Here is a 25,482-nt window from a genome sequence, read left to right on the forward strand (position 1 = left end):
GTTCCAGTTTACATGTAAAGGAGACGACGATGTGAACATGTCCTCCTCCTCAACACTAGGTGGCGATGTGCATTTTTCCAGCAGGTTCATACGGCCTCTTTCCTGTTGACCTGTTCAATCACATAATAACCGACTGGAGGCAGGCAGCAGACCAGCAGCTCCAACAGGAAGATGGAGAAAGGAACAGCTTTCTCCATGTAGATGTTACAGAAAGGACCTCACGCTCCCTCCTGGTGGAGGTGATTTCCAGAGATAGACAAGGAGGCTAATGCTAGCTGTAGCATGATGGTGATGATGATGATGGTGATAGTGGTGATGATGATGATGGTGATGGTTGCTGTGATGGTGATGATGTTGATGTTGATGATGATGATGGTGATGATGGTGATGATGAAGATGTGATGGTGATGGTTGCTGTGATGGTGATGATGGTGCTGATGATGGTGATGATGTTGGTGATGATGATGGTGATGATGATGGTGACAATGATGATTACGATGATGGTGTTGGTCATGATGAAGATGATGATGAAGATGATGCTGGTGATGGTAATGATGATGATGGTGGTGGTGATGATGATGATGATTATGAAGATGATGCTGGTGATGATGATGATGGTGGTGATGATGAAGATGATGATGAAGATGACGCTGGTGATGAAGACGATCCTGGTGATGATGATGACGCTGATAGTGGTAATGATGATGATGCTGGTGATGGTAATGATGATGATGATGATGATGATGATGAAGTCTCTTCATCTCTGTTCATGAATCCGTCTCCACCTGATTCTTTAGTTTTTCTGATGTTTGATTGTCTTCTGCAGGTTCCCTGGAGTCTCCACCAAGCAAAGGACGCTCATGGCAGAGCTGGGATGCAGGATTGTGAAGTTGGTCTGTTGGAACGTGAAGAACCGAAGCTTCAAAGAAGAAACTTCTCTTTTCTTTTGTTCAACACGAGCCGCTGGAGTGGATAAGTTAAGTAAATCACCAACAACACCTGATCAATAATCAATCGGACCAAAGAGGCAACTTTAAAATGAAGACACAACCAAACTGGACAAATGTGATCAAAGGAAAAGAAAGGGGACTCTAGGTTTCTAAACCACACCAGAAACACAGAACAAGTGTTCAATAATCAGCTGTTGATTAATTCAACACACAGAAACCCCCAAAGATTCACCGTTTGCTGCCCAATCAACAGCCTGATCACAACAGCCTGATCACAACAGCCTGAGCACAACAGCCTGATCATAACAGCCTGAGCACAACAGCCTGATCACAAAAGCCTGATCACATGGTTGAAGCCCACAACAGCCTGATCACAACAGCCTGATCACATGGTTGGAGCACACAACAGCCTGATCACATGGTTGAAGCCCACAACAACCTGATCACAACAGTCTGATCACATGGTTGTAGCACACAACAGTCTGATCACATGGTTGGAGAGCACGACAGGTTGGAGCCCACAACAACTTGATCACATGGTTGGAGCACACAACAGCCTGATCACATGGTTAGAGCCCACAACAGTCAGATCACATGGTTGGAGCCCACAACAGTCAGATCACATGGTTGGAGCCCACAACAGTCAGATCACATGGTTGGAGCCCACAACAGCCTGATCACATGGTTAGAGCCCACAACAGCCTGATCACATGGTTGGAGCCCACAACAGCCTGATCACATGGTTGGAGCCCACAACAGCCTGATCACATGGTTGGAGCCCACAACAGGTTGGAGCCCACAGGACTGAAGAAGAAGGAACAGCTCCTAAATTGAAACCTTTGAGCTCAAATGTGCTCAAAGGTTGCTAACGAGGCCAAATCCTCAAATTCTCCCCAGTTTAAATTACCGTTATTCACTCTTCAAAGCTGCATCCGTTTGTCGTCCTGCAGCCTCCTCTTCCTCCTCCAGCCTCCTCATCTTCCTCCTCCAGCCTCCTCCTCTTCCTCCTCCAGCCTCCTCCTCTTCCTCCTCCACTTCCTCCTCCAGCCTCCTCAAACTTGGAGCTGGGCACTAACAAAAATGAAGCCTACACCACTGAAACGACTGTGAGACACGAGGCTGTTTGGGTTCAGCTTGATTTCCGATCAAGAGGACAAACATCTTAAGGGAGGATCTTCTTCTGTAAGGGACCTGGATATTTCACTCTTTTTCACTTTGGACTCAAATCAGGATTAAAACAAAGCTGAGGAAATCCCACCAGAAGGTCAGAGGTCAGGTTGGAGGACCAGTGCCTGACGGCATCATGGGGTGCAACATGTGCGTGGTGAAGCGTCCGGAGGAGCAGTACAGGATCATGTTCCAGGTAGGACGAATGCTCCATATGGTGAAAGACCAGTAAACATGGCAGAAAAGCTTTAATTCAACCAGGAGTTCCAAATCTAAAGGCTGAGTGAAGCTGGTGTCCAGTCTGTGGTGGTGCTCTTGTTACTGAAGAACCATGTTCTGCACTCCCTCTCAGACTGGGGACGGTTGTTCTGCAGAGATCATCATCAGAGGTCAGGCAGTAGTTACAGTTCCCCAGGAACCATTTCATTTATTGATCTACCTCGTCCTCCAGAATCACAGTCAGATTTCCTGAAACTACAGGTCAGAACCCTGGGAAAGGCTGCTGCTTTAGTGGGTCTCGAGGACTGCGCATATTTCCAGGTGCTCACATGGCATCTGGCTGTTCTGATACGTCACCATGGAAACAGCCTGTCAGGGATTCATGAAGCTGGAAAGATTTAAGATTTTCCTTTGATTGTCTTATTTTTTAATAAACAAGCAGACATGTGGAGGGGGATTAATATGTCCATCATCATCCTCATCATCACCACCACCATCACCATCATCATCATCATCACCTCCATCAACATCACCACCATCATCAACACCCCACCACCATCACCACCACCATCATCACCACCATCACCACCACCATTATCATCACCACCATCACCATCATCACCACCATCATCATCATCACCACCATCATCAATCATCATCATCATCACCACCATCACCACCATTATCATCACCACCATCACCATCACCATCATCATCATCATCATCCTGGTGCCACCTTTAGTACCATGTATTTGCATTAAATAGTCTGCAATAACTGATATGAAGAGACACAGGTGATAATATTCTAGTCAGAGACGCTCATCCAAAAACACTAAAGAACAAATTGAACAGGATGATGTGACAATAACACAGTTTAAAAATCCAAATCAGAACCCACAGGATATAACTTAGAACAGATGACATTCTGTAAATAATAAAGAGGAGATAAACAGTAATAACAGGTGAACAACACCTGCAATGGATAACAATAAAGAAAAATCACAGTCCAACATTCAGACACTCAACACCATAACTGTGACAGGCAGGGTTAATGTGTGTGTGTGAGTGTATCTGTGTGTGAGTCAATAAATCAATCTTTATTTATATAGCGTAAGCAACAGTGGCAAGGAAAAACTCCCCTTTAACAGGAAGAAACCTTGAGCAGGACCTTGAGCGTCACCACCACCTTCTCAAGAACTTTAGAGATAAAAGGAAGGTTGGATATCGGCCTATAGTTTGCTAATACGTCAGGATCCAGTGATGGTTTTTTAAGCAACGGCTTAATCACTGCCACCTTGTAGGACCGGGGTACATAACCTGACACTAAAGAACAAGGGCCTTTTTGTAAACTACCGGACAGTCTTTTCAGGCTACATGATAGCTGTCTATTTTACAAGAATGCCACTTCCTTTCTAGTCTTCGCACTTTCTGCTTGAGGGTCGTGATATGTGAATTATACCAGGGGGCACACCTCCTCTGATTTACTATTTTCTTTTTCAGGGGGGCAACAGAATCAAGCGTGATTCTCAGTGAGGTTGCTGCACCTTTAGCAATAGAGTTAAGATTATAATGATTGATCCCTGGGGAAACACACAGTGGTCCTGGGATTAGCACAGGGATCGCTTCCTTAAACTTAGCTACAGCATTATCTGAAAGACATCTGCTATAGTAAGACTTTGTTCTGAGCATAGAAGAATCCTTAATCATTAATGTAAAAGTGATCAAAGAATGGTCTGACAGGACTGGGTTCTGAGGGAACACTGACACATGTTCTACCTCAACACCATAAGTCAGAACTAGATCTAGGGTGTGGTGAAGTTATGAGTTGGTTGGTTTATCTGCTGGAGGAAACCAACTGACTCAAGTAATGAAATGAAGCCATTTCTAAAGCCGTCATTTACAATGTCTACATGGATATTAAAGTCTCCAATGATAAGACTTTGTCCGTTCTAAGGACCAAGTCAGATAAGAAATCAGAGAACTCAGACAGGAACTCTGAATGTGGCCCAGCAGGGGGCCAATATACAACTACAAACAGAAGTGGCTTTTCTGCCTTCCAGTTCAGATGGGTGATGCCAAGAGTCAGGCTTTCAAATGAACTGGAGCCATGTTTTGGTCAAGGATTAATTAATAACTTGGAGTGATAGATTGCTGGCACTCCCCCTCCTCGACCAGTAGCACGAGGAATATGATAATTAACATGGGTAGGAAGAGTAGATTCATTTAAGCTAACATACTCCTCCTGAAGCCAGGTCTCAGTAAGACAAAATAAATCAATGTGATGATCCGCTATTAGGTCGTGTACTAACAGGGATTTACACAAAAGAGATCTAATATTTAACAGTCCACACTTAATTGTGATATTAGTTTCTCCAACTTGTGCTTTAGTATTAATTTTAATAAGATTATGGTGATTGACCGCTCCCCTGCTCTGTGCTTGGTGAACTTTTAACCGTGGAACAGAGACTACCTCTATAGTGTTAAATATGTTATTGTTGGCAGATGAGGGTTGTAAGGAAGCAGCAGAGAGGTGTGTAAGACTACAACTCTGCATCCTGGTCTGGACCCTGGATTGTCAGGTCACTTTGGGTCTAATAAAATTAGCCAAATTACTAGAAATGAGAGAGGCACTATCCCATGTGGGATGGACACCATCTCTCCTAATCAGACCAGGTTTTCCCCAAAAAGTGCTCCAATTGTCTATAAAGGCCACCTGGTTTTCGGGGCACCACCGTGACAGCCAGCGACGAAGTGATGACATGCGGTTAAACATCTCGTCGCTGGCCAGATTGGGGAGGGGGCCAGAGAATGCTACGGAGTCCGACATCGTTTTTGCGTAGTTACACACCAACCCTGTTAATTTTGGTGACCACCGACTGACTAAGCTGGGTGTCGTTTGCTCCAACGTGAATAATAACTTTACCAAATTTACATTTACGTCTCGCCAGCAGCCATAAATTTGCTTCTATGTTGCTTGCTCTGGCCCCCGGAATGCACTTAACTATAGTCGTGTTCAAATTTTAAGTAAAGTGAATACAATGTTACGAGCGGTTGTATTAGGACCCGAAAGCAGGCAGGACACAGTGGCGTATCGTCTTCCGAGGAGTTTTATTTATGTCCACAGAAAATCGTGCAACTCAAAAGGCGTGGAGACCACGACTCAGTTCTTAATTCAAACAGAAAAATGAAAACTTACAACAAAAAATCCCGAGCGGGGTCAAAAGCAGTCCACGAAGGGAATAGATAAACGATTGTCCGAGGAACGGGTTCAAAAGTAATCCACGAAGGAAAAAGTCTTTACGATAGTCCAATTGGGTGTAGCCGGGGTTTTCCGAAACAGACAAAACACGGCAACGCTGGCCACCCGTGAGAACAGTCCATAAATAGGTGGCTTGATTACCGATAGTCTGCAGGTGCACCAGTCCCCGGCACCACCTGCGGCTGAGGCATGGCTCCACCACGCCCCCCGCAGGAGAAACCCTGCAAAGGAGTTCCCAGAAACTGGGAACCTGACATACAACACACCAAGTGTTCAATTTTAAGTAAAGTGAATACAACACACCGTGCACAGTGCAACCAACGAACGACTGAGAAGACAAGAAGTGACGCAATACGTTACCGGGTGAGTGTGTGTGTGTTCTTATTATAGCAGAACTGCCAGCTCCAGTGTGAGAAAGCATAAATACAGCTTCTCTAATGGTCTCTGTTACCGTGGCAACAGCATCCTATTGAGACAAATCTGACAGCCAAGTGAGGAGAAGAGGTGACTGACTGGGTGGGGGGAGGAAAAGGAGCAGAACAAGAGGGAGAGAGGGAGGATGTTAGGGAGAACATGAGGAGAACATAGCAGCTGATCAGCTTCACCTGTTAGTGCATCATTTTCATCTCTCTCTCTCACACACACACACACACACACACACTTTTGATGGTTTAAGTCTTACTTTCCTGAGGAGCTTCTAGCTACATTTAAACATTTACAGTGTGAAAGCCTTTACTGAAGAAGCTGGATGGATGTGACTTTATTTCCATTTTATCACCCCCTGTTGTGCACTAACATGACACTAACATGTCAGAGATGTTTCGTGGATCAGGTGACCCCTGTAAGCTGTAGAGTGGGAACCTACAGACATATTTAACGTCTGCTGGACCTTAAAACCAACCTTTCATCATTCCTTTGGGCTGGTTGACATGGATTTAGCATGTAGCAAATGAAGTCGTACCAGAGTCCAAGAGAAGCTCTGTGTGTGTCCACCTTCCTGAACTGCCTGACCTTTGAACCTAGTTTATCTTCTTCACTGAGCTGTAGCTAAGCAGTACTTAGCTAGCTAGCTGCAGCGCTAGCAGGTGGCTAGTTCGTACATTGCACATATGGGGAATTTTTCCTGGTTGCAGTTCGATAGAAGCATTAAAAAATTCAAACTCAAAAATCACACAGTATAAATAGTGTTTACGTAATAGCTCCTATAGTTGGTTACCTGTGGTGCACCTGTTGAGAGATTCCCAGTGATGGAGTGTGTGTAGGTGCAACGATGCAGAGGTGTGCTAATATAAAACATGTTCACTGTTGACAGGCTGCTGGAGGTCCTACAGCTGAGCACCTTCTCAGCAGGTTGATCCTCTGAGGGTCAGGAGCTCTAGAACTCCGGGGGAAGGTTACGGCTCGTTTGCATTCAGCTCCGAGCTACAACTGCTGATTCCTAAGGGAATCCAAAGTCCGAGTGTCAGAGTTTTGGTTCTGCTCGTTGAGTGGACCATGATCAGAGGTGGGACGGACTGTAAAAGGTGCAGGTGCACGGCAGTGAAACCACTCTGGCTGGTGTTTGAGATGTGACGATCTGTGTCACGCCTGAATGTGCAGCAGAGCCATAACTCATTGGTTCATCGTTACGTTGTTAGCTGTGGAGTCTGAAACGACCTGATGTCCTCCATGGAGAGACAGCAGTGGCGGTCCTGAGGGGGGGCGTGAACACGGTTTACCCTGAGCTGATCTAACTGCCCCCGTCGCTCTGGCTAATGCAGACACCAACACAGGTGATTGGCTGCTTGTTGTCCAGGAATTTCCTCTGACACATTTACATTTCATTTCCTGCTATTTGTGCTACTAATCTGCAAATATGGCTTTTTGTCATCAAACCATTAAACGTCCAGCCGGACACCTCCAAATCCAATAACAAACCCCCCCCCCCACACACACACACACACACACACACACTTTGTCAAGTGCCCAGTGTAGAAATACCCTCCTCTTCCACGGAGACAGCTCAGTCCAGAAATGTTCCCCTTTGTGTCCTCCCCTCCCCCATTGACGCAATGGTTCAGTGTTTGGTGATTGCCCCCCCCCCCCCCCCCCACACACACACACACACCACCACCACAAAAATACATGAAGGACTTAGATTAACAAGACTGATTTAAATGAGACTGATGGTCATTAAATGTCTGATAGCAGTGACACTGCAGTAGCCTTCAGAGAACTGAAGAACCTGGAAGACCCTGGAAGAACCTGGGAGACCCTAGAAGAGCCTGAAAGAGTCTGGAAAAGTCTGAAAGAGTCTGGAAGATTCTGAAAGTCTGGAAGAGTCTGAAAGAGCCTGGAAGAGCCTGAAAGAGTCTGAAAGAGTCTGAAAGACCCAAAAGAGCCTGAAAGATCCTGGATCAGTCTGAAAGAGCCTGGAAGAGTCTGAAAGAGCCTGGGAGAAGCTCCTGATGAAGAGGTCACAACAAACAAGACTCTTTTCCATAGATCACTTTCAGCCAGGCAGGAATTTACAGAGCTGTGGGCAAGTAAATCCAAGTCCACCAGACCTTCAACCCTCAGCTTGACTTCCATCAGATCGTTGGAGTCCAGGGAAGGGATGGAGGTGAGAGGTGAAGTGGAGAGTCTCTTTTATCCTCTCTGTCTGCAAGTTGTCCTTTCTTCCTCTCTTCTCTGATCCCTCGCTCAGGCTGCTGCCTCTCTCCTGGGGATGATTACAGCAGCTCTGCCTCCACCTCGGCATGCTGGGAAATGGATTCCAACCCCTCCCCTCGGCCTCCCCCTCTCTGCGTGTTGATAGATGGGATGGAAATTAACGTTGATGCTCTCAGTAAATAGTTAATGAAGGCTTGGAGGAGGCGTGTTGAAGCCCCAGGAGATGCTGGTAGAGTTGCATGATCACGTGACTCCGCGTCCATATGTTCATGTGCTGTTGCATGAAAAACACGTCTCCTCTTCCAATATGAACCGATCAATACTTCCTTTCTGCTCAGGCTCTGAAGAGAAGAAACACCCACATCACCTAAATCAGCCTAATATGGAAACAAGCATCTTTACTGGCCTTTAGAACCTTTTGTAAACAAACAAACAAACAAACAAACAACATAAATGTTCGGACAGTCAATTTTGAGATTTTTTTCCCCGAGATGCTAATAAGTTCAGTTTCATTATCTTCCAATTAAAACTGTTGAACACCACCAGAGAGACACAGTTGTGGTGATCAATAGCTCACCTGTGGCTAGGTCTAATGGAGTCTAGTGGAGCCGTTACACAGGTGACTCTCTGATCAGCGATCTTCCTGATGTGAACCGCAGCAGGTTGGAGGAGAAATCCTGCAAAAAACAACAGAAACATCAGTTCTGCTGCTTCTCATTTCACAGTTCCCTGATCCCAGCACACACACACACACACACACACACACACACACACACACACACACACACACACACACACACGGGGCGCACAATTTCAGACAACTGAAATAACTTAAAACACTCCAACCTCACAGGAAGCACATTTCTCAGTTCAGTCTGATTAATCACAACAGGAAGTAAAGAGAACATGATTTGTTAAGGTCATAAAAGTTACAAATGAATTTATCATAGCGCATAAAACAGCCAACATTAGCAATAAAATAGAATGTTGTCAATGTTCCAGCTAATTTAAGAAGCTATAAACATCTGCTGCAATTGTGGGTGGAGTTGTTAACAAGCCCCACCCACAATTACCCTGATTGGCTTAATGATTTTTTAAACAAGAGTCATTTAACAGTGTAACTAACTAATCAATCAGTAAAGAAGGATTTAGAGGCGTGGAGACAAATTATTCAATTCAATTATTTAACAACAAACACACACACACACACACACACACACACACACACACACACACACACAGCCAAACTACTGCAGAGGACATGTAATGCATAACAATTGGGTTGGACACAAAGACTGGGAGGTTTGATAAGTGAACTCTCAGTGCAGCCATGCAAGTATTCATGAGGAAGTCGGTGCGTGTGTCTGTGTGTGTGTGTGTGTGTGTGTGTGTGTGTGTGTGTGTGTGTGTCACCAGCAAAAGTAGTTTGCATTTTAATTTTCTCTGCATTTGTTTCCGCAGGCTTTATCTTCAACAGAGATAAGTACAAGTTTTGTATATTGGGACACACACACACACACACACACACACACACACACACACATACCCACCTCCACGATGAGTGTGAGCAGGTGTTTCCTCCTGAGTGACGCTGCTGTTGCTAACAGCTATATCCTATATGCTAATGTCGTCACGAGTGTCTGGTTGTTGTGTGACGGACTGGAGCCGTGCTGGTGTGTTACATTAGCAGCAGCTCCTCCTGCAACATGTGTAACGTGTCCCCTGGAGGACGGCGTCCGTCAGTCAGTCCGACAGGCAGTCAGAGATCCTGAGCAGAGCCAGCTTGGCCTGCAGGAGACGTTTAAAGATGTTATTGCGTCCGTGTGTTCCAGGAATCAGCTCCTTTATTTCTGAGAAGAGTCAGAGCTTGTTTTGGTGGAGACGTGGTTGGAAACCTTCAGTAACACCGCTGTCCCTCTCTGTCTGTGTCTCATTAGCAGAAAGGCATCGCCCTGAGACCCGTGGACCGACATGGAAAGGTAGGACAGGCCTGAGCATCCGTCAGCTCCCAGGGTTCCTGCAGCTCCTCCTCACTGACTGTTCTCCATCCATCATCTTTAATAAGGTTCCTCTCCTGAAGAGTTGCTGATAGATGGGGAACATTCCCTCCTGGACTGTCAGCGGTCCACTGATTCATCTGTTCCACAGCTCAAACCTCTCAGCTCTCTCCATATCATAACATCTCCATCTGCTCCTTAGTTTTTCTGTCCTGCAGACACAGTAAATCACAGCTGGTCTTTGACGGACACCTCAGTAACAGACCTTCCTGGACCCCCAACAGACACCTCAGCCAATAATCTCAACATGTGCACCAGTAAATGATGTAGGATAATAAATAATAAATAATCATGTTCATTTTTAATGGGTAACCGTGGTAACTAATATGGCGATAGTCGGCCGAGATGTTTGTTGGAGCTTCAGAATGAGCTGAAATTCCCCAGTTTTCACTCATCCAGGATCTTCACCAGTCTAAAGAGGCTCATTAAAGTGGTTTTGTTCTTCAAAAGAGACTCTGGATTAAAGCTCCAACCTTATTCAGCATCTTCCAGGCCTAAAATAAGCAATAAATCCCTCTCAAAGGGTTCCCAGAACGGGAGCTGGGTCCATCAACAGGAACCAAGAACCTGAAGAACACCGTCACTGTGGGGAACTGGTTCAGATCCTGTCAGACGACAGAGTACCCTACTAATGAACCACCCTTGCTAGTCTCCAGGGGCACAGGGTTGAAGCTAACACCAGATTTCCCCTCCTCTCATCTTCAGGGAAGAGGACAGAGACCCTCTCAGCTACCTCTGGACAGGCCCCAGAACTCCCAGGAGTCTTTGCAGCCAGGGGCCCGTAAGAGCCACAGGAGGAGAGGTAACACAACCGTTCACTCGCTCGGTCTTCATCTCTCTGAGGCTTCCAGCTGTTGTTGTTCTGTTTGATGCTTTCATGGCTCTTCAGGTCCAACTCAGGTCTCCCTTTGATCAGATCTGATATCAGTCTGCACCTTCTCCCTGTCACTTACCTTTTGCCTGTTTTTACCTCCGATATTCTCTTCTGGCCTGTGCAGCCTGACTCTGGCTGTGAACTTTCACCTCTTCTGTCCTTCAGGGACCTTTGGCTGTGGCGCGAATGGGACCAGCAGCAGCTCCTTCTACTCCGTTGCCATGGTTTCAGTCCCCAACTGTGTTGACAGCGGCACACAGACTGACATCACCTTCCAAAACATTGTGGCTGTGGGGAAGAGCAGAGGACGTCACCACCACCACCCCCTCAACCACCAGGGCCGTGACCCTTCCCCTCCACCACCTTCCCCTCCTCCTCCTCACCTCATGGCACCAAATGGGCTGGATGAGTTGTACGTCCCCACCTGTTTTGGGTAGGGGGACACCTCAGACCAGACCAGTCAGACGTGACAGTTGGTTCCTGTCTGTCTCTCTGTCTGCAGCTGTGTTTTTGAGTACAACGGTGACTACTTGGATATCTCCAACCAGGAGGTGGACCGGCAGGATGACCTGGAGTACGAGGTGACATCCCATTGATGCCTAGCACACACAAGCATGCATGTATGGATGGACCAGTGTGAAGATGCAGCTTCAGTCTCTCCTCCGCTCTATGTCCTACCAGGAGGTGGAGCTCTACAAGTCCAGCCAGCAGGAGAAGCTGGGTCTGACCGTCTGCTACAGGACAGACGACGAGGACGATCTGGGAATTTATGTTGGAGAGGTGGAACCCACACGTTGTCCACACATGTCCTTAAAGTCTTCAGCCTGTAAACGGTTGTCTCACATCTTCATCACACAGGTCAACCCAAACAGCATCGCAGCCAAGAACGGGCGCATCAGAGAGGGCGACCGAATACTCCAGGTAGTTAAGTCAACCTTTGCTGGGTCACATTTAGCTAAAAAGTCTTATTACAGGTAACTGGTCCTGATGGACCACCAGCAACAACAAGAGGACCTCTAACTGGTCCTGATGGACCACCAGCAACAACAAGAGGACCACCAACTGGTCCTGATGGACCACCAGCAACAACAAGAGGACCTCTAACTGGTCCTGATGGACCACCAGCAATGACAAGAAGACCTCTAACTGGTCCTGATGGACCACCAGCAATGACAGGATGACCTCTAACTGGTCCTGATGGACCACCAGCAACGACAGGATGGCCTCTAACTGGTCCTGATGGACCACCAGCAATGACAGGATGACCTCTAACTGGTCCTGATGGACCACCAGCAACGACAGGATGACCTCTAACTGGTCCTGATGGAACACCAGCAATGACAGGATGACCTCTAACTGGTCCTGATGGAACACCAGCAATGACAGGATGACCTCTAACTGGTCCTGATGGAACACCAGCAATGACACGAGGATCTCTGACTGGTCCTGATGGAGCACCAGCAATGACAAGAAGACCTCTAACTGGTCCTGATGGAACACCAGCAATGACACGAGGATCTCTGACTGGTCCTGATGGAGCACCAGCAATGACAAGAAGACCTCTAACTGGTCCTGATGGAACACCAGCAATGACAAGAAGACCTCTAACTGGTCCTGATGGAACACCAGCAATGACAAGAAGACCGCTGACTGGTCCTGATGGAACACCAGCAATGACAAGAGGACCTCTGACTGGTCCTGATGGACCACCAGCAACAACAAGAAGACCTCTAACTGGTGCTGATGGAACACCAGCAATGACAAGAGGACTTCTAACTTGTCCTGCTGGAACACCAGCAATGACAAGAAGACCTCTAACTTGTCCTGATGGAACACCAGCAATGACAAGAAGACCTCTAACTTGTCCTGATGGAACACCAGCAATGACAAGATGACCTCTAACTGGTCCTGATGGACCACCAGCAACAACAAGAGGATCTCTGACTGGTCCTGAAGCCATCGGTCTCCTCTGGTTCTGGTTTCTCAGAGATGCCCTGACCTGCAGATTTAAAGTTGTTTTCTTTATGAATTCTGTGATTTTATTAGAACTCAAAATAGTTTCAAATCAACTTTGCAAATGTACATCTGAACCCCGGAGGAGTCGTGTCCAGTCACGTCGAGCTGCAGCCCAGTTACTGCACCTAAAAATAGACTGAGTGGGAGGGGGTGGGGTTAATCATTAAACCGTTATAAATCGTTATGTTATAAATGACATCATATAAAGTTGTTGTAGAATTTTACTGCTTTTACGGGGTTTGAAGGACAATTCTCCTGGATCCTCTTGGCTGCGCTCACCTTTGAGACAGCAGCATCAGGGAAAAGGCACCACGGCAGCACCGGCCGTCACCATGGTTACCGGGCAGCAGATGAACAATGCCAGCATCTGTTCCCATGGCAGCTGTCAGGACGCTGTCAGATGCTCTGGACGGAGCCTCTCGAGGACGCGTTTGACAGTGGAGCCAGGAACATCACTTCCTGTCATGTGACCCCTTCAGACCTCAGATGAGCTGTCAATCACCTGTGTCACTGAATTCATCAAGAAGTGTATTAAAACCAAAGAAAAGTCTTGATTGTTGCTATGAAACCCTGACATGTTCCTCAGATGATTGATATGTTGCCTCTCCTCAGATCAACGGTGTGGATATCCAGAACCGTGAGGAGGCCGTGGCCATCCTGACCACAGAGGACAGCGTTAACTTCTCCTTGCTGCTGGCTCGGCCCGATGTGGAGGTGAAACACGTGACACCCGTGCAGTTTAGGGCCCCTGGAGGATCTTCTTCAGCAGCTTCCCTGTTGACAGGAGGAGGAACGTCTCTCAGTTCCTTCACATCCTCAGACTCTAGACAACACTTCAGTATTCTCCACCACAGAACAACAACAATCTTTTTTATGTAAAATGATTTTTTTTGGTTACTTTAACATTTTAGCTTGATGACTTATTTGTTTAACAGATCTTAGATGAAGATGATGCGCCTCCTGGTGGAAAGATGAGCATCCATCTATCTGTCTATCTTTTCAAAAGATAAAAATTAAATACAACACAGGTGCACGTGCATGTATGTTCATTCATGTTTACTGAAATGAACAAATTTGTTTCTTCTCTGTCAGCAAATATGGGGACACACACACAGTCATGATAAATGGTTGTAGTATGACAGCAGGTCCCTGTGTGTGTGTGCGTGCGTGTGTGTGCGTGTGTGCATGTGTGTGTGAGCAGCTGTAGCCCTTCAGGCATCGTCAGGATGGATGATTTATTAGCCAAGTTTAAATTTAACAGAATCCATCTAGAGAACAGAAGTGATGGAAGCAGCTCAGTCGATGTTCCAGCAGTAAACAGGCTGAAGTTGAGGAGGAGGACACAGAATGTTCTGGATGTTCTGGACGTTCTGGACTTTCTGGATGTTCTGGACGTTCTGGATGTTCTGGATGTTCTGGACGTTCTGGACTTTCTGGATGTTCTGGATATTCTGGATGTTCTGGATGTTCAGGGTGTTCTGGATGTTCTCGAGGGATGGAACCTGAAGGGAGCTGCAGAAAAAGACTGACGGCACAATTAAGTCAGCAGACAGCTGAATAATGCAGAGACATTTGTCCTCAAAATGTCCTCCTGGTGTCTCGGTCTTCTTGGCATCTTGGACTAAATTAGCTTCAGATCATCTTAGGTCAGCACCTCTGACAGACAGACAGACAGACAGACAGACAGACAGACAGACAGACAGACAGACAGACACAGACAGACAGACAGACAGACAGACAGACAGACAGACAGTGTTTACAGTGTTAATAATTTCATAACTCCACAGTTTCTACCAACACCATAATTACACACAACTGCTACAGGCAGGCTAATCACCTGTACCGTCGTACACGTGTTATTTTAATGTCTGTGCAGAGGTGGAGAGAGGAGTGATCAGGGGATGACGGATAAGGAGGGAAAAATAATCCAGTGTGGCCGAGTTTCTGTCGTCAAGGTTACATGCTGACATATCAGGGCAGATATGGGGGGTCCTGCTGATGAACAGAGACAGGAAGGAAAGAGGACAAGAACAAAGAAACCCATCAAAGAGTTACAGGAGGTGACAAGGTCTTAATGTTGAAGTTATTATGGATGGATGGATGGATGGATGGATGGATGGATGGATGGGTGGGTGGGTGGGTGGGTGGATGGATGGATGGATGGATGGGTGGGTGGGTGGATGGATAATGGATGGATGGGTGAATGCATGATGGATGGATGGATAGATGGATGGATGGATGGATGGATGGATATTGGATGATGGATTATGGATGGATGGATGGATGATGGATGGGACGTCGGCACCCCAAGGACCTCGAGGAGCCTCCAACATCACAAGCTTTAGCCTTGTGTGCTTCTGTTTTGGCAGGAAGTACTTCTGATTTTGTCTACACTCACCAGTTTATCTCCATGTGTGAATCACATCCTGGGTTTTGAGCTTCAGGACTTGTCAAGTTGTTCAGTTGTTAAATTTGTGTATTTGTCTTTTCAGAGTGAAAATGTTGGTGAGAAAGACATGGAAATGTCTCTGAATGGAGGAGGGACCTCCACCTGCTCGCTCAACTCCTCTCACCTCTCTGGGTATTACCATCTTTGCCAAGAAGCCAGGCAGTGGGACGGTACAGGAGGACCCACAGACATGGAGGAGGACGAGGAGCAGGAGGAGGAGGAAGGAGAGCGGGGGGAGCATGAGGACAGACCTGTACCCCTTCCTCCTCTGCTGATCCTGGCTCCTCTGCTGTCCAACAGCACGGATCTGGACAGCGGCGTTGGCAGGACTGATGACAGCACTCGGTACGAGGAGTCGTCCGAACATGATCTACTAGGCGACCAGACGAGTGCCCCCAACACCAACACCACCAACACCCCAGGAAGTGCCAGAAAGTTCAGAGTGGGACCAAGCCCCAGGTAGGCAAGAGGAAGAGAGGTTGGACACAGATACTCTTTACATCTAGCCTGGACACCAAAGCCTCATTCTGTCCTCAGGCCCAGTCCCAGGCCAAGCCCAGGGCCTGGCCCCAGTCCTGGCCGAGGAGACACCACCCCTCCTTTCTTCAGCCAGAGAGAACTCCAGCCCAACTCCGACCCTCTTCCTGTGGACTGGACAGCTGGGGGAGGAGCGGGTGGAGGGGCGTACAGCCCCCACCACCACCATCAGCTCAAGGTAAACGTAAAAAACAGGCAACAACATGTTGACAAACAAGCTATCATGACAAATCTTTTCTGCGTGTGTGCTACGTATTGGCCTCTGACCTGCAGCATCATCTTCATCCTCATCAGCCAGTGATAATGTTGATGCCCGGCCTGACTGAGGAAGAGTTTCAGCGGTACGAGGAACTGCTGGATATCAAGTGTCAGTACGAGAGACACAAACAGCAAAGCGAAGCGGCAAGAATCAGCCGTGGTGATGATGAAGTAAAGGAAGAGGACAAGGCAGGAGGTAAGACAAGAGCAAGAGAAGAAGAGGAGGCACTTCTGTCCTCATCAGGGGTGGAGGCGAACTGCAACACGGCCGTCAGTGAGCACGAGATGGCGCTGATTGAGGAGGAGTTGCGCCACCTGGAGTTCAAGTGCCGTAATGTCCTGCGAGCACAAAAGATGCAGCAGCTCAGGGAGCGTTGCCTGAAAGCCTGGATGCTGGAGGAGACGGTGGTAGCCGAAGCAGGTAGGCCCATTATTTATATTTTCTGTCAGAAGGTGTAGCTATAGATTTGCTTTGAATGTAAACTGATTTGTAGGCCTGGGTAATGACGACGAGGATGACCCTCACCACCATGAGCTGTCAGCCATTAATGAGCTCCCGGAGCGCTCAGACGATAAAGACACCTCCAGCGCCTACAACACCGGAGGGGATAGCTGCCGCAGCACGCCGCTTGTTAGCACAGACCAGATTGCCCAGGAAGAAGAGAGGGTGCTGTCCCCACCTTCCCTTCTCTCACTTGGATCCCTCCCCCCCACCAGTTTCCCATCGACTCCACAATGCCGCAGACAGGACTGGGACAGAGAGAGACGTCACTCCAACCTCAGCTGTAACTTCTCCCCCAGCACTTACAGGAAGCAGGAGATAGCCAATGGGAACGGAACTATTGGCTCCAGTTCCACCCCATCTACACCTTCTAAATTGAGGTTCCTTTTGAGAGATTTTTGGTTGGTTGATGGTTTGCTGTAAAATTCAGCATTTTTTGTTTTGTCATCAGGTCTCTGATGGACTCACCTCTAAGACGGGGTGTAGCTGATGGCTGCAGGGCAGGTACGCAGCGCTGATGCAGGAGCACTTTCTTGTCAGTTGGTTTTTGGGTGGTAAACTCGTTTACTGGTTCTATAACCCTGTAAGCACCACAACCCGACCCCTGTTTAAACTGGACTGTTGTTAAAAAGATGCATTTGTGATATTCTCTGGCCTTGATGAGGCATCCGGTAAATGGTGGCTCTCATAGATTCTATTAGATATCAGGATCATTACAGACAAAAAATATAAATGTTCTCCCAAAAATGATGATGCTACCCTTTTTGTCACCACAGGCAGAGTCATCAACAGGCCTGGAGGTGCCAGTGCAGAATCCAGTCCCTATTTTAGTCGAAGACGGCAGAACCATCACCAACTGCCAGAGCGTTACCAGAGCTGCATGACGCTGCCTTCTGATGGTCTGGTGGAGCCCTTGGGACGAGCCAGAGACAGAGTGAGGGTGGATGTGGACCAGAGAGGGGCAGCCGCTGGCAGCAGTGGACCAGTCAGTCCTAGGAGTATCACCAGTGCACCCTGTGGGCTGGAAGACCACCAGGTCGGCCTCTCACGTTTAGGGCTAGCTTTACCGTTGGGAATGACGCACTCATCATCAACGGCTTCACCGCAGCGCATGGAGTGGAAGGTGATGTGTGAAAACTGTTAACCAGAACCAACCCCCAAAAAACCCAAACTCATCCTCTGGTAGTCAAAAGCATCTTCTGAGGCATTTCCAGATGTGGAATGCTGCAGAGATGGTAACATCCACCTGCTATCATATAGAATGTAAGATTCCTCTGTCGGCATTGATGCAGAGGAGGTTTGGAGTATTGATACTGTCCAGGTTTAGTTTCCTTTACACAAAGAAACCAGCTTTGACACTATTTTACAGGTGAAGATTCGCAGTGACGGCACTCGGTATGTGACCAAGCGGCCAGTCCGAGATCGTCTCCTGAAGGCCAGAGCCATGAAGATCAAAGAGGAGCGCAGCGGCATGACAACTGATGATGATGCTGCCAGTGAGATGAAGCAGGTACAGAGCAGCATCATCCTTGACGCAGAGAGGGCATTCCAGCCTTTTCTGAGGACATGGGTGTCAGATTTGCAGGTGTCGATATTCATAGCAATCACTTCACACTCAGTTCCCGTAGCGTGGAGAAAACTATTGGTTCACAAAACTAAAACATAGGTTGAGTAAATAGTTCCACATTCAGTCTAAAATGTATGTTAAAACCAGTTTATTCTCTGTCCAACAGGGCCGATACTGGAGCAAAGAGGAGAGGAAACAGCAGCTGCTGAGGGCTAGAGAGCACCGACGAAGAAGAGAGCTGATGATGCAGAGCCGGCTGGACTACCTGAGAGGAGACAGGTGCAGAATCAGTCATTCATTACACAAACACAGGATTTTAAAGGGCCTGATTTCAAAGAGGGATGTAAGTGTTTGGGGGTTTATGTTCAGGGACTCTTCATCGCCACCCAGAGGTAGTGACAACCCCCAGCTTCACCCCAGCAGCAACATCCTGTCCCTGAGCCAGAGGAAAATCATGAGGAGGAGGAACCGCCGTATCCTTGACAACTGGATCACCATAAAGGAGCTGTTGGCTCATGGCTCAAGGTCCCCTGACGGGAAGAAAATTTACAACCCGCTGTTGTCTGTGACCACGGTGTGATGGGAGGACGTTAACCTGCCGAAGAGACGGCTTCATCTTACACCTGAACCTTCTGCCCTTCATCCTGTGGCTCCAGGGGAGAGAAGCAGTGACTGGGTTTGGACCGGTCCACTTGGACCTCCTGTAAATATTAGTTCAATTCCAGTTGATCCAGAATGCAGGTCCACTAAAGTGCACTGGTTCTATCAGGACTCTGGGGAACTGAGTGAAACTTTAATGACAACGTTGAGAATTCTGTGCTGGAGCTGAAGATCCAGGAACCCTTGTTGAGTCCTTGTAGAACCCTACCAGGAACCCTTGTAGAGTCACGGCATTAATGGAAAATATGATGAGCATGTCCAACTAACCCACATCTCCAACAGTTCTCCCTTCAAAGTAAGCATCACCATGTCAACAGGGTCAGGTGCATGTTCTTTGTATGGTGAGCACATCAATTCCCAGTAGAAACTCATGGTTACAGACTGGAAACCATCAACCATTTAGCTCCGACGTGTAACTTGGGAACCTTTGATGTTTTGCCTGAACGCCCCATTACATTTACCCACCCACTGGTTTACCTCACTGAACTAGTTCAACTCACAGAATTAACACCTTTTTTGGGATTTTAATCCCAGATTTGTCCTTTTGTATTCAAACGACCTCTGAGCCAAACATTTGTAAGAGTCTATTTTTTACCCAATATTTTTTATTTTTGAGTAATTTTTCTTTGTAGCTGCATGCTGCAGTGTGTTCCGTGTTCTGTGTTCTGTGCTCATGGTGGACCTACGGTATTCCTTCCATCTAAACTCTTGTGTGTAGCTGATATTTTAGTGGTGCAGAGGAATTTAAATCTGAATGAAATTAGGGGAGAGGTTCTATTTTCATCTGGCAGGAGATGAAGTCAATCATCAAGAGGAGCCAGGCTGGCGCGGAGCCCCACTGCCCGGTCGGGATTCTACAGAATTTAAGACAGAAGTCCAATTATCAAGAAATGACTGTTGTCATTAAGTGAATGTAGCTGAAATTAGAGTCGTGGCTGTTACAACAATGTTGTCTTAATGTGGTTGCACAATAAACTTTCTTCTGATTGTCATATTTGAGTCACATTCACTTGTGTTGATGTGGTGTGAAAGATGTCTCTCCCAGACATCCGCCGTACTGCCTGGAAGGTTAGGATTTCCTTCCATGGCTTCTTTCACTGATTGTGGAAGTCCTAAAATTATTGCCTGATGAATCAAAGTGGTGTGTAAATTATCTGAGCCAGGATGGCACCCTGTGGCACACATCCATTCCTCTTTACACCTCATAAGGAACCCATGTGCCGATCACTTTCCTCCCACTTAAATCTTAGATTCTGCATTGCTCCTGGTGATATTGGAAATACCTGTCTCATAGCTTCACCAACCCTGGTTGCACAAGGCCCAAAACGTGCAGCATTAGGTCTGTCTTTAATGCCTGCTGCTACCTCAACTTTATCCAAATCCCAGAGAGAGACTTGTCTCCCTAAAATTCCTCTAAAGTCTCCCATCGCCAACTGCATGCTCTGTGTTAAACTGAAAAGGCTGGACATCCACTTGCCGCCTCCCTCTGCGGGTGGGGGCACCTTATCCCCCAAACAATTAATGTCTGTGATAGCAAACGGAACATATACTGGTTCCTGTCCTCCTCTTTTCTGTATCAGAGGGGCCTGGAACTGCGGCAGTCCTGAAATGGGCCCCTTACGAGTGTGTATTCCTGTTTGACCCACTTCCTCAATGTTTATGGCCCCTGTCAGTGGTAAACCTCTATACTCACACTCACTCTCTTCCCATGATTCTGATTCATAATTTTCCAAAAATGAACCTGGGTCTTTTTCATATAATTTTGTCTGAGATTCAACAGGCACTTGAAATTCCAATTCCCCAATACATGTAGCTGGAAGTTTGAGGGTGTCTGTCTTACTCTCACTCTCCTCCTTATCACTGCCATAAATCAGTCTTTAAGTCAATCATCAAGAGGAGCCAGGCTGGCGCAGAGCCCCACTGTCCACTCGGGATTCTACAGAATTTAAGACAGAAGTCCAATTATCAAGAAATGACTGTTGTCATTAAGTGAGTATAGCTGAAATTAGAGTTGTGACTGTTACATCAATGTTGTCCTAATGTGGTTGTGCAATAAACTTTCTTCTGATTGTCATATTTGAGTCACATTCACTTCCTGTTTGTGTGTGTGTATGTGTGTGTGTGTGTGTGGGGGGGGGGGGACTTGTGTTGATGTGCAGAACGAACAGTGGAGGTTTGACAGTCAAAGTGTCTTTTTATTCACCTATTTTTAGTCAACTGTAACATTAGACCATAAACTGTCTCAGTTCCACTTCCCTGTAACTCTGCTGAGCTCCAGAACTCTGTCCAAAAGCAGCTAAAACCATCGGCCCTGTTGGCCAGAGCGGGTGCAGACGGGAGCCGGGCTCAGCAGTGGCTCCTGCACCCTCTCCAGGAGTGGATTCCCTCGTCCCCGTCCTTGTGGAACTCCAAGCTGCTTGAGATCACACCCAAATACCCTGGACATGAAACCAGATCCCTGGTCAGCTTGAACAACTTTCAGGATCTGAACAGAGAAAAAGAATTAACAGGCATTTGGATACTGCAGAAGCGGTTCTGTTGTCCCTTGGAAAAGGGGTTGACATGCATCTAAAAATCTAAATCAATTAGCTGCTGGTCTTCATGTGAGGAAACGATCACTCAGCAGGCCCAACCACGGGTACCCACTCAAAGGATACAACGGTGGAGTAGGGTGACCTTTTATTTGGCACACATGACAGGTTTTACAGTGTCGCAAACCGAGCCACAACTTGTTGTTGCTCAGAAACCTGCAAGCTGACTATCGTTAGTGAGACACAAATTTCGCAGCACTAATGAGGAAACCCAACCTTTTTGATAAGGCTCATAATCAGGGTGAAGACAGAACTGCTCCTATAATACGCCCCCACCTCTCCTTCCTGCTTCCTCTGCCCTTTAAACATACGGAGCTCCTTATGAGGACATCTGAAGATGCACCTAGGCCCGTGGACTTCTGCTGTTACCATGGATACCTTCAACAATTATACAATAAGTCTTAGGTACATAGATACATTACCGATGTTAATGTCCATCTGGACGTGTGGCATCTACAGCACGTCTGTCCCTCTCAGGGACACGGATCCCTCATGGCTCTGTTAAAAAGGTTTTCCTGAAGCGGTTTGAAGGTCTAAGGACAGAGGGGGTCACGTCTGTGCAGATTGAAAAGCCCTCTGAGTGTTTGTGATTTTGGGCTGCAGGTTTCATCAAGAAAAAAAACACTGGAGATGTTCTCAAGCTCGAGCTCTGACAAAACCCTGAAACCCTAAAAAGAAGAGCAAATTACAGAACGGAAACTGCCCCCCATCAAACTGGAATCCAGCTGACTGTCCCCTGGATATGACTGCTACCATTTAGCCTTAGGAATGGCTGTCACATCCAGTTTGACTGATACCATCCCCCCCCGGAGGTGCTGGCTCACTTATACGCTGCAGGGGCCAGGCCCCCCTGCTATGGAACCAGCTCCTGTCCCAGGTACGGGAGGCTGACTGCATCGCTACTTTTAAGATCAGACTCAAAACCTACTTTGAAAAAGCTTATTGTTACTAATTCTGTAGTTCCAGTTACTATCATAGACAGATAAACATCATACTTAGGGGGTCGTCTAATCATTAGGTTATATAATAATATATATAAAATAATATAGAAGTAATTATCTAATTATTAGGTTACTATCTTAGCTATGCTGCTAGAGGCCGAGGCTGCCAGGGTCCAAAAACATGATCACCTGATCACCAGGATGCTGGAACCCTGCTGAGTCATGGTCTCTCCTCTCCTAGAAGACCTAGCGAAGAAAGAAAGAAGAAGCTCCTCTAGAAGAGAAGCTCGAAAGACGAGAAAGAGAAGAGAAGAGGAAGATCTGAAGTCCTAAGAAAAAAAAAAAAGAGGCAGAGAGCGGAGAAGAGAAGAGAAGAGAAGAGAAGGAAAATAAGAGAAAAAGAGAGAGAAGAGAGGAGGAGAAGAGAAAGAAAAAAGGAAGAACAAAAAGGAGATGACTCTCCTCTCCCCGACTCCTCCCCTCCCCTCTCCTCTCCTCCTCCTCCTCCTCCTCTCAGATAACTCTCCTCCCCTCCTCTCCTCCCCTCTCCCCTCCTCTCCTCTTCTCCTCCTCTCCTCTCCTCTCACCTCCTCCCATCCTGTCCTGTCCTGTCTGTCCTGTCTGGTCCTGTCCTGTCTGTACTGTCCTGGAATGTCCTGTCTCTGCTCCTCTGCCTCCCTCTCCTCTCCTCTCCTCTCCTCTCCTCTCCTCTCCTCTCCTCTCCTCTTCCGCCACTGTCCCTCGTCAGACCTGAAGCTGGTGTCTGGACTGAATGACTATTTTTCCTCCTTACTATTACTCCTTACTATGTATATATATATATATAACGTATATGTCTTATCTTATTTATCTCATTCTAGTGTTTATTGTCTTCTCTATGTTGAATGTTGCAGCGTCACACCGAGACAAATTCCTAGCTTGTATAATACTGTGTACTACATGAACAATGGCAATAAATAAATCTGATTCTGATTCTGATTATGATTCTGGGTTCTTGTGCAACAGTCAGACCACAGTGACCCAACACAATCAGTCCACATCTGGACCACATCTGGGTGGTTTCCCGGTTGGCTCCTCCTCCTCACGCAGACAGAACACTTGCAGGAAACAGATCCTCATGAAACTTGCAAAACCAGAACAAAGTGTGTTTGTGTGTGTGTGTGTGTGTGTGCTGTGTGTGCGTGTGTGTTGTGTGGGTGTGTGTGTGTGTGTGAAACTATTTGTTATTGTTCTTGGAAGACAGGAAGGGAACAATTGGTTCTGGCCCGGTTCCTGGTTCTTTCCAAACAGGATTTGTCTTTATCTTCTTTGTGCACCAGCGGGTGGCATCAGAAAGACTCATTTTTACCAGAGTATTTATAAAATCTGCCTCGATGAGAAACATTTATTGTTGTCTTGACCCACAGAAGCCTGTTAGCATGTTGCTAAGGACTGAGATCAGCTGATCGAGTTTCCTCCAGCAGCTTCATTATCTCCCCCAACCCTGCCCTCACTCGCTCAAGGATTAATCCACTTAACTTGGAAGACTGTGTGTGTGTGTGTGTATGTGTGTGTGAGTGGTTAAAGAGCAGTGATCGATACAGCAGATGAAGATCATTGTTTATCTCCTAATGTCCTTGTATCATCTCACACACAACACACACACACACACACACACCACACACACACAAGCACACACACACACACACACACACAGGATCCAGATCCTCAGAAGGTTCCTCCTCTCTCTCATCAACCCTCAACCATCTCAACCTGCTGTATTCCTCAGCCAAGCTGAATTTATCGTTGCCACACAGAACTGTCCAGCGTTTCACACATGTTTCATTTCATTCATGGAGAAACCATAAATAATATTTATCATCCCGTTGAAACGAGTCTTTCAAATGCACAAGTAATTCTCTCTTCGACCAAGAGAGGGCGCTGTGTTACACCAGTGAAGATGATCAAATGAATAATTATAAATCTCTATATCGTCCCTCCGCGGGTTGGAGCCTGTCCCAGCTGCTTATATCTGACAGGAAGGAGTCACCATGCATGCAGACCATATTTTAGACAATTATATTTTACTATTGTTGATTTTTTTATCTTCCAATTTAAAGACGCTTTTTGTTCAACTATCACAGCTTTTACCTTTAACAGTTAGTAACAAACAAAAAACAAACACAGCGACAGGTGGCCTGAACAATCCAAAACATCCCAGAATCGTCTTAATTAAAGACAAAATGATCAGATTTGACTTACACAAAACGAAACAAGTGAATGACTAGAGGAGCGGGGAGAGGAGGAGCGGGAGGAGAGGGGAGAGGAGAGAGAGGATAGAGGAGAGGGGGAGGAGGAGAGGAGGAGAGAGAGAGAGAGAGGAGAGGGAGGAGAGGAGGAGAGGAGGAGAGGGAGGAGAGGAGAGGGATCCCGAGGAAGAGGAGCAGGAGAGGAGAGGAGAGGAGAGAGAGGATCAGAGGAGAGGAGATGGAAGAGAGAGGGGGGAGGAGAGGAGAGGAGAGGAGAGAGGGAGGAGAGGGAAGAGGCAGAGAGGAAGAGAGGAGAGAAGAGGAGAGGGAGGAGAGGAGAGGAGAGGAGAGGAGGAGAAGGAGAGGCCGAGGAGAGGAGAGGAGAGGAGAGGAGAGGAGAGGAGAGGAGAGAGGAGAGGAGAGGGAGGAGGGCGGAGGAGAGAGGAGAGGAGCGGAGAGGAGGAAGAAAGAGGAGAGGAGAGAGGAGAGGAGAGGAGGAAGGAGAGGAGAGGAGAGGAGAGGAGAGGAGAGGAGAGGAGAGGAGAGGAGAGGAGA

General features: G+C 47.1%; 1 protein-coding gene across 4 annotated transcripts; it reads left to right on the top strand.

Moving 5' to 3' along the window:
- Positions 1–1,786: 1,786 nt before the first annotated feature.
- LOC130530149 (PDZ domain-containing protein 4-like) lies at positions 1,787–20,159 on the top strand. Of its 4 annotated transcripts, XM_057041091.1 has the most exons (18): positions 1,787–2,313; positions 10,185–10,226; positions 10,313–10,570; positions 11,010–11,106; positions 11,344–11,590; positions 11,681–11,759; positions 11,860–11,958; positions 12,037–12,099; positions 13,807–13,908; positions 15,687–16,102; positions 16,181–16,358; positions 16,454–16,859; positions 16,933–17,320; positions 17,392–17,444; positions 17,717–18,063; positions 18,310–18,450; positions 18,674–18,786; positions 18,877–20,159. In XM_057041091.1, the coding sequence occupies exons 5-18, from the start codon at positions 11,400–11,402 to the stop codon at positions 19,085–19,087; spliced, it is 2,787 nt and encodes a 928-aa protein (XP_056897071.1). In that variant the 5' UTR covers positions 1,787–2,313; positions 10,185–10,226; positions 10,313–10,570; positions 11,010–11,106; positions 11,344–11,399; the 3' UTR covers positions 19,088–20,159. The 4 variants fall into 4 exon arrangements, with proteins under 4 accessions (XP_056897071.1, XP_056897068.1, XP_056897070.1 ...); XM_057041088.1 differs by lacking the exon at positions 10,313–10,570; XM_057041090.1 differs by lacking the exon at positions 10,313–10,570 and having other exon boundaries at positions 16,475–16,859.
- Positions 20,160–25,482: the final 5,323 nt, after the last annotated feature.

The sequence above is a fragment of the Takifugu flavidus genome, chromosome 8 (genome assembly GCF_003711565.1).
Source record: "Takifugu flavidus isolate HTHZ2018 chromosome 8, ASM371156v2, whole genome shotgun sequence".
Classification (NCBI taxonomy): Eukaryota; Metazoa; Chordata; class Actinopteri; order Tetraodontiformes; family Tetraodontidae; genus Takifugu; species Takifugu flavidus.

Coding starts and splice junctions, on each gene's coding strand:
- LOC130530149 (XM_057041088.1), top strand. CDS start 2,254: ATGGGGTGCAACATGTGCGTGGTGAAGCGTCCGGAGGAGCAGTACAGG. Junction 10,227..11,009: donor CCGTGGACCGACATGGAAAG/GTAGGACAGGCC, acceptor TCTCATCTTCAG/GGAAGAGGACAGAGACCCTC. Junction 13,909..15,686: donor TGGCTCGGCCCGATGTGGAG/GTGAAACACGTG, acceptor TTGTCTTTTCAG/AGTGAAAATGTTGGTGAGAA.